A 14,093-nucleotide genomic window follows, 5' to 3' on the forward strand; every position below is an offset into this window, starting at 1 on the left:
TGCTAGAGAAAGGGAGTAAAGAAAGAAGTGAGAAGGAACAGAAGAATGGTGAGTGGGAAGACAAAATGTAGGTAAAAAGAAGAAAGTGAAAAGGAATACATAGCATCCCTTAGAACAAGGTTCTGGGGTCAAGTCGTGCCTAGGTAGATTACTAACTGTGGAACCAGTGACCAGTTACTTAACCTCTCTAAACTCTTTATCAAGAGAATTGATGATACTTTTCTCATGAAGTATCATAATGATTAAGTTATATGGAATATAAAAAGCCTACCCTATAGTCAGTACATTCTATATCCTGACTGCTTCCTGTGAGCTGCCTCTGTGCCAGGCATTCATTGAACATTCAGAGGTCATGAAGGATATAGTATGCACCTTCAGGAAACTTAGAACCTGGTAAGATATTGTTCAATGTTAAATAAATGATAAACAATTGTTATCCAAGAGGAATGAATGAAAAACTGTACAACTAAGCAAAGAACTGATTAGGTAAGTCAGAGACCTATGGTACTCTCCCTTTTGCATATGTTTAGGTAGATGCCTATGAAGGGACACCTGAAAAAATTCAGATGACCAACGTCCACACAGGTAGAAGGAACATGTTGGCTGGAAAGCAAGAGGCCATGATTGACGTCATCCAGACAAATCCCTGCCCTGAGGGCCCGAAGCTGGCCAGGCACTCCCAAGGCCACTGTAAGTTGCATTTCTTCCTGATCCTCTTCATCATTACCAATTTGTTTTATAACTGAGCATGGTCAAAATTTTAATTTATTTTACCAATATTTATTGAACATCTATTATGTGCCAAGCAACTTGCCCTAGTGAGGAAGCTGTGCAGTACTGGAAAAAAAAAAAAAAAACAATGAATTCAAAAGCAAAAGTCTTGAGTTCAAACCTAAGCTCTAATACTTAGTAAGCTGTGTGGTAAGGATTTTATGTTCCTACAACTCAATTTCTTCATTTATAAAAAGAGATCATCATAATATGGACCTCCCAGGGCTTTTATGAGGACCAAATCTGACAGTATGTCATATGATAGGTACTCAGCAAATGTTTATTCTTTTCTCTTTATATATACTAGCTCCTGTTGTCTAGGCTCACATCATCATTGACATGTACTGATGATAATACTATGGTGTCATTTGTGGACTTTATTCATGTTGTATTTTACCTGCATGGTAGTCAGGACCCTTGATTGCAAGCAACAGTAATCAAACCATACTATGTTAAACCAAAAAGAAAAGGAGATTCACCTAGCACGAAGTCTAGTCATGGTTGGATCCAGGGACACAAACAATATAACTTTTTGCACTCCTGATTTTACTACCCTTTCAGTTGACACTTTAATAACAACAGAACGACCACAGTAATAGGACCTGGAATAAAGCATTTCTATACCCCTGTGATTTTGGGAAATTTACTTACTTTCATGTGCAAGTGGTGATACTACTACTAATTTCCTAGGGCTATTTGTCAATGCATATGAAGTTTCTGGATCATATGTTAAGTAACTATTAGTCTTTTTCATTTATTTGTATTTTGAAAAAAATCATACCATGCCTTACATTACAATTCATGATTTATGTGTTATCTCCCATGGCACACTGTGGGCACCTTGAAATCACAGACCATTTGGTATTTTTTTTCTGTATCTCTGTAACCTGACATAGTATCGGGCACACAGGAGAAACCCAACTTAATTTTGTAGAATGAAAGGATAAATCAAACTTCAGTGTCTAAAAATATGGTGGACTAGGCAATATGAATGACTCTTTTGACTAAAAAAAAGTGAAGAATCAATTTTTTAAAATATTCATAAAAGTATCACAGAAATGATTTATAAAGAAAAGCACCCACAGGCCTGCAATAACCAGGAAACCTGGGAGGTGCGTGCCAAAGCTAACTTTTGCCTTGATGATTTTTACTGAGATCCAAATCCCTATTTAGTTTTATCCCAGATTTCAAATAATTCCCTCAAAGTATTCTTTAGAATATTAACAACTGATAGTCAAAAATAACCAAGCACAAGGAAACAACTCACAGTGAGGGAAAACCAGAAGAACAGATAGCAGACCCAACCTACAAGATATTGCAGATATTAGAATCATTGGGTATAACACATAAAGTGTTTAATATGCTTTTAAAATAGAGAATAATATGAATAGGGAATAACCATATTTTAAAAATATTTGAAAAGGAAAAAATAATAATTGATAAATTGATAAAATGCAGTGATTATATTTTATATCACATTACCTACAGTTGAAGAGAAAATTAGTGAACTAAAAGATAAATCTAAAGAAATTATCCAAAATTCATTCTACAGGGGGAAATGATTTGAAAAAAAAAAAGAGTAAAAGAGAAAATAAAAGTCATGGAAGATAAAGTGAGAAGTCTTAAAATAGCAATAAAATCAGAAAAATCAGAATTCCATAAACAGATACTGGAAAAATGAGGAAGAGGAAATAATAGATAAAACAGATACTACCTGAGAATTTTCCAAAATTATTAAGAGAGATAAATTTGAACCAGGAACCCTAAGGTTCTTAAGCAGGATAAAGAACAGAAATCTGTGCCTAGCCATGCAAAATGAAGAACATTAAAGAGTAAGAGAATATCTTAAAAGACCTTAAAAACAGACAAAGGGGAAAAACCAATTACCTACAAAAAGAAAAAAAAAAAAAACTGAGCTCTGACTGCTGAGTTCTCTCTGCTGAGTTCTCTCTGTTGAGTTCTCTCTGACTGCTGAGTGTGTAACGAGAATACAGTTTTGCTGAAAGAGATTAAATGTCTACCTGAAATTTTATCTCATAAAAATGTCTTTCAAAAGAAAAGTAAGATGTTGTCAGACAAATAAAAACTGGGACATTTTATTGTCCAGATAAAATGCACTGAAGGAAATTCTAAAGCATGTACTTCAGGCAGAAGGAAAATAATCACAGACAGAAAGTTGTGGATGCAAGAAAAAAAGTTAAGTGAAAGCATTAACTCAACAAAATAATGTCAAATTGAGGAAGATCTAAAATATTATAAAATATTGAACATTCATAGTGCTTATATTGAGACGGTGATTAAAGTGTCCTAAGGTTGGTAATTGTTTGGGAAGAGAGTAATGGTATTAATTTGTTTTAGCCTTGAAAGAATTAGAAGAGCTAGGATACATTCATTAAAATATACCGTTAAAAGAGTGAGAAGGTAACACCACACGTCTACAACCATCTGATCTTTGACAAACCTGACAAAAACAAGCAATGAGGAAAGGATTTCCTGTTTAATAAATGGTGCTGAGAAAACTGGCTAGCCATATGCAGAAAACAGAAACTGGACCCCTTCCTTATACCTTACACAAAAATTAAGAAGAATTAAAGACTTAAATGTAAAACCTAAAATCATAAAAACCTAAGAAGAAAACCTAGGCAATACCATTCAGGACATAGGCATGAGCAAGGACTTCATGTCTAAAACACCAAAAGCAATGGCAAAAAAAAGCCAAAGTTGACAAATGGGATCAAATTAAACTAAAGAGCTTCTGCACAGCAAAAGCAACTATCATCAGAGTGAACAGGCAACCTTCAGAATGAGAGGGAATTTTTGGAATCTATCCATCTGACAAAGGTCTAATATCCAGAATCTACAAGGAACTTAAACAAATTTACAAAGAAAAAACAACCCTATCAAAAAGTGGGCAAAGGATATGAACAGACACTTCTCAAAAGAAGACATTTATGCAGCCAACAAACATATGAAAAAAAAGCTCATAATCACTGGTCATTAGAGAAATCCAAATCAAAACCACAATAAGATACCATCTCACGCCAGTTAGAATGGCAATTATCAAAAAGTCAGGAAACAACAGATGCTGGCGAGGCTGTGGAGAAATAGGAATGCTTTTACACTGTTGGTCAGAGTGTACATTAGTTCAACCATTGTGGAAGACAGTGTGGTGATTCCTCAAGGATCTAGAACCAGAAAAACCATTTGACCCAGCAATCCCATTACTGGGTATATATCCAAAGAATTATAAATAATTCTATAAAGATACATGCACAGATATGTTTATTGCAGCACTATTTACAATAACAAAGACTTGGAAACAACTCATCAATGATAGACTGGATAAAGAAAATGTGGTGCATATATACCATGGAATACTATGCAGCCATAAAAAAGAATGAGTTCATGTCCTTTGCAAGGACATGGATGAAGCTGGAAACCATCATTCTCAGCAAACTAACATAGGAAGAAAAAACCAAACACCACACATTCTCACTCATAAGTGGGAGTTGAGCAGTGAGGAACACATGGACACAGGGAAGGGAACATCACATACTGGGGCCTGTCAGCGGTGGGAGGCAAGGGGATGGAGAGCATTAGGACGAATACTTAGTGCATGCGGGGCTTAAAACCTAGATGACGGGTTGGTCGGTGCAGCAAACCACTATGGCACAACAAACCTGCACATTCTGCACAGGTATCTCAGAACTTAAAATTTAAAATAAAAATTTAAAAAGAGTGAGAAGGTAAGTCACTGTGTAGGAGAAGATATTTGCATTATTTACATATACCATTTATATATCAAATATATACATATTTGATAAATGACTCATATTTGGAATACATATCTTCTATAAATGCTGGGTATTCAGAAAATATAAACTAGAAATCATTTTTAAATAAAGAAATACAGTGAAATTAGAAAAATATTGAACAGGTCCTTCCTCAAAGAGACTATCCAAAGGGCAAATACACTATGAAGATTCAATTCTGCTCGCCAAATTGTCTACCATAGAAACGACTAAAAGTATCAAGTGTTAGTGAAGATATGAAGCAACTAAAACTCTCATTCTCTGTGGAGACTGTAAGCTGAGACAACCATTCTGGAAAACTGTTTGGTAGTACTAAGGTTGAACATATGCATATCCTATGACCTAGCAATTTCGTACTTATGTATATATCCCAATATAAGTGCACAGTTTAATGCACCAAAACACACAGACAAAACGTTTGTAGCAAAACTTTTTGTAATAGCCCCAAATTGGAAACTGTCCAAATGCCCATAAAAAGTAGAATAGATAAATAAATGGTAACCTATTCACACAATAGAATAAAGTCATTGGAATGAACAAATTAAAACTATTTGCAACACTATGGATGAATCTCACAAATAGAATGTTGAAGGAAAGTAGGCGACACCATAGAGTACATACTAAATTATTCCATTATTATAACATTCAAAAATAAGTACTGCTGGTATTAGAAGTCAGGATAGTGGTCACTCTTGTGGGTAACTATTAAAAGATAAATGAAAGAAAACAAATAGAAAAGAAAACAGAATGGCGGAAAGAGAAGAAACTTTAGCCAGACGAAGATAAGAAAAAAAATGGAACAAATAAAAATATATACTAAGATAATAGATATAAATTTTAAAATATCAGTAGACACTATAAATGTAATACACTAAATTCACTAGTAAGAAGACACATGCATTCAAATCATTCGAAATTCAAATATATTAAGTGCTTTTTATGTGCCCAGCACTGTTCTAGGAAATGGGGGTATATAGCAGCAAACAGGCAAAAATTCCTTTTCTCATGGAGGTTACTTTCTGATCAGAGGAGACAGACAATAAATAATAAAAGATCTATATTGAATGGTATTAATAGTAAATACTATGAAAAAATAAAGCAAGCTAAGAGAATTAAGGAAGCAGATGAAGGTGATAGAGGTTGCCATTTTAAAGTGCTCATGGAATGGCGTGAACCCAGGAGGCAGAGCTTGCAGTGAGCCGAGATCGCACCACTGCACTCCAGCCTGGGTGACTGAGCGAGACTCCGTCTCAAAAAAAAAAAAAAAAAAGTGCTCATGGATGACTTCAAAGACCTTAAGTAGCTGAGGAAGAGAGCCATATGTGTATCTAGGATATGAACGACCTAGGAAAAGAAAAAAAGTGCAAATCCCTGAGGCAGAAGTTGGCCAGATACGTTGGAGGAGCTGCAAGGAGGCCAGTGTGGCCTCAGAGTAACTGAGGAAGAGTATAATAGGAGACGGGGTCACAGAAATAATAAGGGACTTCTGTAGATCATTGCAAGAACTTTAGCATTTACCATAAATGAGATTTTTAAAACCACTGAAAGCCTTTGAAAGTACAAGAAAGGCATGACCTGATTTGCATTTTAAAAAATCATCTGGCTTCTATCTTGAAAATAAAATGTAAGCTAAATCGGGGAGAACGGTTAGGAGGTTATTGCAATAATTTAGGTGAGAAATGGTGGTAGCTTGGAAGAGGATACTATGGTGGAATTGCTGAGATGTGTTTGAAATCAGAATATAATTTGAAACTATAGTGGACAGATGGCTTTGGATTAGAAGTGAGAAATGAGAGAGAAATGAATCAAGGATGTCTCCAAGGTTTTGGGCCTGAGCAACATAAAGGATGGAATTGCCCCTTTTATGAGACTGAATAAACTTCAGGAAGAGCAAACTTGCAGAGAGAAGTTATGAGTTTGGTTTGGAATGTAATATGTTTAGACAACCAAAAGGAAATGGTGTGAAGGCTGATAAAGTATCTGGAATTCATGAGAGATGTCTAAATTGGAGATGTAAATTTGAGAGTCGTCAGTGTTTTTAAAATGAAGCCATAAACTTTTGCATTTCCTTCAGCCAAAAGGAAGGATTGAGGAAGGAAAAAAAAATGCTGCAGACTAAGAAGCAAGTGTGTGTTCAGCATCTTTATTTTGTATTGGAGAAATTTACTGATCACTCCTTGAGAAAAAGCAGGACCTTATGCCTCCGAGAGCTGACATTTGTTGAGATGGTTTGGGGCCTACACGCTCACTGACTTCTTGTCAGAGGATAAAATCTTATTGCTTGGTTCATTTAATTAATAGATACAAGTTAATGTGCTTGTTGTTTATTTCTCAAGTATATTACTTTCTATTTCTGATTAGTAGTTCATATCTGAATATGGCTATGAATTACCCGTACCCTAAACATTAACCAATGCCAACAGATAAAGAAGTGGCAGTTTTATGGTTATGACGAGTTTACAACTCTGTGAAGTAAGCCAGCATCTGCATTTAGCTACCTGTGCAAACAGTCCCTCTACATTTGTTAACCTGGCACACTATCTTCTGGCTAACTCCAGAATGAATTAATGAATACTATATATTGATATGTGCTCAATCAACTTGTCTGAGAAATTTTGCTTTAAGAAATGCCATAAGACTGGATAAGATCATCTAGATGTAGAGAGATAAGCCCCAGGGATGTACCCTGGTAGACTTCAAAGTTTGAGGTCAGGGATTAAAGGAAGAACCATCAAAGATGGGAGTTACTAGTTTACTAGGTAACCAGCACCCTTTTTAAGTATGTATTTAATCCTTGCCAAAACCACATGATTCGGTGTTAGCATTATTATCCTCAACTTCAGAGAATCATAACTGAGGCACTGCAAAGTGAGGTGGCTTGCCCAAGGATCATACATACCAAGACTGTAATCCAATTTTAGCCCATTTAATCTGCCTTTTCTTATGCTTGCTTGCATTGCCAGTGATGTGTGTGAATGACTTTATGATGGCAGCTGAAGAAATGTTTTTCAGGGGGGGTTTCTGGTTTCCTTTCAGGTGGGTATCTGGAGGTTTTGGAGTCGACTAAAGAAACTCCAGACCTAGGGGTCTCTAAGCCAAGTTCCATCTCGGAGGAGATATATGATGATGTCGAGTACTCCAGGAAAGAGGTGTAAGTAACGTTCCAGTCTTTCAGCAAGATGAATGTGATGAGACTTTAAAGGTACAAAAATGGTCTTTGTTATTTTCTCCCGTAGACCGAAGCCAAACTTCGGTAGCTCATCTGCCTCAAATAGTGGTAAGTATGGGAAGACATTTCTGAAGCTGCCAGTAGGAATTACAGAATACTTCTATGACTGATTAGTGATAAGACGTCTTTTAATTATTCATATTTTAATAATACCATTTGTGAGAAGCTAAGAGAAGCAGTATCAAGGTATGTGCTAACAGCAATACCAAGGTATGTGCTAATAAATGCATTTAGAATCAGGAACATGAAGATGCCAGTAAGAACATTCTTATGTAAAAGTGAATTTACTTCCTTCCTGATTTTTTACAATGGAAGTCTGATTATAAGAATGTTTTTACTGAAAACACTTTCTTGGCTTTCTAATACTTTAAAGATTGACTTCTGACATGATCTAGAGTCCTTGACTAACCTACCCCTACAGACCTCTGGAGCCTCATCTCATACTATACTCAGTCTTCACCTTTGAGACCCAGCTATGCTGACCTTCTTTTAGCTTCTATAATTTGCCAAGCTCCCACAGCAGGGTATTTTCATATGCTTCTCCCTCCCTTTCCGAAATCCTCTTTCCTCCCCTGGGTCCCTTTGCTTCACTGACTCTTAATCTTCTAATCTCAGTTCCATCATTATTTCCACAGGGAATATTCTCCTTGGTGTACAATCTCATAGTACCATGGACTTCTTTTTCATAGTACTTGTTGCAGTGGTAATTTTGTTCTTATGTGACTTTTTAATTAATGTCTCCCCTCCTAGATTATTACCTTCTTTATACATACCATTTTCTCCAGCCCCTAGCATAATGCCAAGTACATGTTAGATATTCAAAAGAATCTGTTGAATGAATGAATTCATGAATGAAAAAGTAATGGGGAGGTGTTGGTCAAAGGATACAAAATTTCAATTAGGAGAAGTACCTTCAGGAGGTTTATAGTACAACGTAGTGATTATAGTTAATAACAAAGTATTTTATACTTGAAAATTGCTGAGAGTAGGTTTTTTAATTCTCTTCACGAGAAAGTATGTGAGGTAATGAATATGTTAACTAGCTTGACTTAGTCATTCCACTATGTATACAATTATCAAAACATGTTATAGATCATAAGTATATATAATTATTTGTCAATTTTAAAATAAATTTTAGAAAAAGAAAAAGCAATGGAGGAGAGAGAATCAAATGTTACTCTGATTGATCTTCTTAGAATCCCAGAAGTTTAGAGGGAAAAACAACCTTAAATATCATTAAACCCAGCACACTCATTTTAAAAAGAAAATTGAGACATAGAGAAGTGACTCCTCTAAGATCATTGTGTGTTAAAGTCGAGTTTTGAACCTGAAAATCCTGACCCTTAATTCAAAGTTCTTTCCATTAGACTCTGTTTCAGGATTGAATTAAAGTATATCTGTGTATGTTAACCTTATGTTTTGGGCTAGGCCAAAGCCATGCTGTGAAGGGAGAGATTATTCAAGATATAGCTCATTTTCCATGGTTTCCCCAGCATTCAGCGCAATGCCTGATGCTTAGTAAATTCTGGTTATTATGTATTAAATACAGAAAGGAGGGAGGATGGAAGGAAGGAATCTATTGAAGAACCAACTGTCTTTGACTAAATCAGTTCAAACTTGGAATCAGGTGGAAATGAGTCTTAATTTTCATTTATACATACTTTTATAGAGTTTTAAGTATTTTTACCATACACTTTTAAACACATGTGGCTGAGTTTCAGTAAAAACTATTTAACAAAAGAAAGATCAAAGTACCTAGCATCTAGTAAGTATCTAAAAATTTTTGTTAAATATGAATCTGAACTATTGCTATTGGAATGAATGTAAGTAGGGTTTTTTAATTTCAGAAGAAAACAGAGAAGAAATGTATGAAGATGTCTACAAAACAAAGAACAACTACCCAAAGATAGAGTGAGTTTCTCTCTTTCTTGGCTTTGTAGGCTAATGATACTTCCCGTTGGTATAGTAAAGCCAGAGTTTAAGTGAGAACCCACCTCCACCCCGCCCCATCGCCACCCCCGACTCCCATCATCATCTTTTAGGAAAGATTCACACTGAAAGTTATGATAACCTATTGTAACATTACAATTGTGATCAACAGGATACTTGTAATTGTGTACAATCATATACTATACATATTAAATCACATTGTTCTCACTTTTGAGAAATACCCATTTCCCAGAGTAAAGGATTTTGATATTGGGTTAGGAAATAAGTAATAAAAGGGACATAAATATTAATAAAACTTGCTTCAATTCTATAGCTGTTTTTCCAGGAACAAATCAATGGTTATGACTTACCTGTGTCTCTGTAAGTTAGTAAGCCTATCTCTGGGATTTGGGCTTAATATAACATGTAGTGATCCAGTGTTATCAAGAATAAAATTTGTTCAGATGGGTATTATTCGACAAGTTTAGTTATTAAGGACATGTTGTGGAAAAGAAAACAGCAGTGGTCAAAAGCAAGGAGTTTAAGAGTTCAAGGAGACCCTGAACTGGGCATGCTGGTTGGCATGATGTGGGCATATCGTTCCCTCACTCTCCCCCCTAAAAGCCCCAAAAGGATATTTGACAGAATTGTAGTTATCAGCTGGGTAATCAGTGTATCACCATTGCTATATTATTCAGTAAATTAAAAATCAATGATAAGAATTTCAAGAGCCAGGATTTCCTTTTTTTTTTTTTTTTAGGTCTTGGGTATAAACATTTTCTCATTTTATTTTTTTGAAAAGTATTTTTGTTATTACAGTTTTGCCTAGTAGATATTCGAGAGTGATGTGATGATTTTGTCCAAATGAGCGTATTTTTCCTGTTATTATATTTGTTATTTTCTCATTCACTTACATGGTGGTGAGCAAATACAGAATAATTGCCTTTTTTGAACTGACTATAAAATGTTTTTAATTTGATATAATATTAGGTCATTATTTTTTAATGTTCTAATGTTTATTGAGAGTAAAGTATATCCCCTAATTGTGGGATATTATGTTTGACATATACCAATTAATCTGAATTTTTTTAGTTATATTGTTTAAACAATACTGTCAGGTCTCTGTTTGAAGAAGTCAGATCACATAGTGTGCACAGTCTAGATAAGGAAGATGAACAATAAAGAAATAAACAAATAGACAAAATTTTTAGATACTGGTTAATATAAAGTAGGGAGAAGTATGAGTTGTTGACTGGTCAGGGAATTTAGGTTGGATGGTCTCCAAAGAGGTATATTTTGTCATAGTTAAGACTCATACAGCCAACAGACACATGAAAAAATGCTCATCATCACTCGCCATCAGAGAAATGCAAATCAAAACCACAATGCAATACCATCTCACACCAGTTAGAATGGCAATCATTAAAAAATCAGGAAACAACAGGTGCTGGAGAGGATGTGGAGAAATAGGAACACTTTTACACTGTTGGTGGGACTGTAAACTAGTTCAACCATTGTGGAAAACAATATGGCGATTCCTCAAGGATCTAGAACTAGAAATACCATTTGACCCAGCCATCCCATTACTGGGGATATACCCAAAGGATTATAAATCACGATGCTGTAAAGACACATGCACACGTATGTTTATTGCAGCACTATTCACAATAGCAAAGACTTGGAATCAACCCAAATGTCCATCAGTGACAGACTGGATTAAGAAAATGTGGCACATATACACCATGGAATACTATGCGGCCATAAAAAAGGATGAGTTCGTGTCCTTTGTAGGGACATGGATGCAGTTAGAAACCATCATTCTCAGCAAACTATCGAAGAACAGAAAACCAAACACCGCATGTTCTCACTCATAGGTGGGAATTGAGCCAGGATTTTCTATAACATATTTCTAGTACAGTTTGTAAACTACATTTCCCTGAGTTATCTTTTCCTCTAAAGGGAAGACTGCTTCATAAAATCTGCAAAATAGAGACTACTTGTGGTAGTTTGTCTTGAAATATAATTACTCCCTTCATAGTTGACTGGTGTGTGCTACTTCGTATCACATCTAAACAAAGAAGAAAAGCATATAATTCAATAAGGCATTTTCTTGCTCTTTCTTGAGTGGGATGTGTTTTGGACATGAAACAAAAGCTTCTGGTTCTTTATTTTTTTAAGAGACTCAGGGGTACATGTGCAGGTTTGATACATAGATATATTACCTAATGATGAGGTGTGGGTTTCTAGTGTACCCATTACCCAAATAGTGAACATTGTACCCAATAGGGAACTTTCCAACCCTCATTCTTCCTCCCACCCTCCCCCTTTTTGGAGTCCCCAGTGTCTGTTATTTCCATCTTTATGTCCATGTATACCTATTGTTTAGCTCCCACTTATAAGTGAGAACATGTGGCATTTGATTTCATAATACAACAGCCTTCTCTATCTCTAGTACTCTCTTAAATGCCATGTTACTTACGTCCTGTGATTCCTCTTAGTTTAGATGGAAAAGAAGCACTCAAAAGACTGCAGCAATTCTTCAAGAAAGAAAAGGATAGATTTAAAATAAAGAAAACCAAGTCAAAAGAAAACTTAAGGTAAAAAGTCCCTTTAAATCCCTTTCCATGAGGGGATTAACCTGGTAGATACACAGGTTGATGTTATCCATCCAATCTAAGAAACAGTGAAGGGGATAGCAGAAACTAAAACCAAGGATCTGGCCATCATCTGCCCCTTTCTTGTGAATTTTTGATTGAACTACATGCACAGAGACTAATTAATGAGAAAGTGGCATGCTCCTTTGAAAAAATGGCAGAGAAAGTGTTGAAAATGAGGGTAGAGAGAAAATCTTAAGCAAAGTCCAGAAAGGAAACTTTCCTCATCATCCTTAACATCCTATTCCTGTTGTTACCACTAAGCGTTATGTTACTTATCATGTCCTTTTACGCTTTTCGGGCCCTACAAGCCCCAGTAGTTTTTATCTGTCTACTGTTCTATATTTAATTTATCTCCCTTGAGAGCAGCAATATGTGGAAGGGGGAGATGAGCTGCTCAGCTGAACAGTTCGTGTATTGCAAGGTCTTAGACCTGGAAAAGACCCTCTGAGATGACCTAGGCTAAGTGCCAGTTTTGGGAGAGGTTCCAAACTCACTAGCACTAGAAAGAGATATGAGGGGAACCTGGATTCTAGATTCTAGTACCAGTTCTGCCATTTATTCCATGTATAACCATGGACATATCACTTCCTTTATATACCTGCAGCATTCCAGTTTTCTCTTGTATATAATGGAAGGGGGACTCTGGAGACACTTTGCAGGCAATCGATAGATATAGATGTAGATATTAAGGTGCTCTTCAATTTATGATGGGGTTATGTCCCAATAAACTCATTGCAACTCTAAAATATGTTAAGTTAAAAGTGCATTTAATACATCTACCAAATGTCATCGCTTAGCCTAGCCCATCTTAAACATGCTTGGAATACTTTCATCAGCCTACAGTTGGGCAAAATCATCTAACACAAAGCCTGTCTACAATAAAGTGTTGACTATCTCATGTAATTTATCGAATACTGTACTGAAAGTGGAAAAAGAATGGTCTTAAGGATACTTGAAGTAGGTTTCTACTGAATGTATATCGCTTTCACACCACTGTAAAGCAGAAAAATTGCAAGTCAAACCATTGTAAGACCGGGAACATCTGTGTAGATACAAAGATATAGAGACTTTATTTTGTGAGGGCAGAAGATGATAAAATAATTTGCCCAAGGTCATTACCTATAGTGAGATGGAATTATGTTGTTCTACCCTGAAGTTCTTTTTGATTATAAAGCTTCAGAGTTTTGTGACTTTAAGTCCAACTGTCAGTTGGATCTAGATCTACCAAGAGACCCAAGAAAGCATGAGGTTTATAAATTGTAGTCCTAATATGGAAGAAGAGGGAGTTTACCTTCTGTGGTCAACAAGACCCTATGCACAAAGGCAGACCCTGGCCTTAGCAAATTAGATGTTTTCTGAGAGAAAATTATTGGCATGATAACGTGCAGTCCCATAATATTTGAGCCAGATGAGAATGCTAATATTTTTAAGATGCAAATCTGATTACCTTTCTCTCAAAACTATTGGTTGGCTACATACAACGTTTAGAACAAATATCCAGTTCTTAGCCTGGCAAGTAAATACTTCATGGCTGTCCCCGTTCTACTTCTCTAGTTCTGTCTCTCGCTAAAAGTAACTCTCACTACCATCCGATCCACATAGCTATAGATCTCACACTCTGCCATGGTGTCTCATGCCTCCATGCTTTGAACATGATATTCCCATGGTTTGGAATGTGCCTGCCATCCTCCAGCT

General features: G+C 35.9%; 1 protein-coding gene across 1 annotated transcript in view; it reads left to right on the forward strand.

The window, feature by feature from the left end:
• Positions 1 to 14,093, forward strand: part of FYB2 (FYN binding protein 2) — a 76,396-nt gene that overhangs the window by 41,417 nt on the left and 20,886 nt on the right. The window contains 5 exon segments of the mRNA XM_038004591.2: positions 531 to 690; positions 7,620 to 7,734; positions 7,820 to 7,860; positions 9,660 to 9,723; positions 12,240 to 12,338. Coding sequence (XP_037860519.2) covers positions 531 to 690; positions 7,620 to 7,734; positions 7,820 to 7,860; positions 9,660 to 9,723; positions 12,240 to 12,338 — 479 coding nt within the window.

The sequence above is a fragment of the Chlorocebus sabaeus genome, chromosome 20 (assembly GCF_047675955.1).
Source record: "Chlorocebus sabaeus isolate Y175 chromosome 20, mChlSab1.0.hap1, whole genome shotgun sequence".
Classification (NCBI taxonomy): Eukaryota; Metazoa; Chordata; class Mammalia; order Primates; family Cercopithecidae; genus Chlorocebus; species Chlorocebus sabaeus.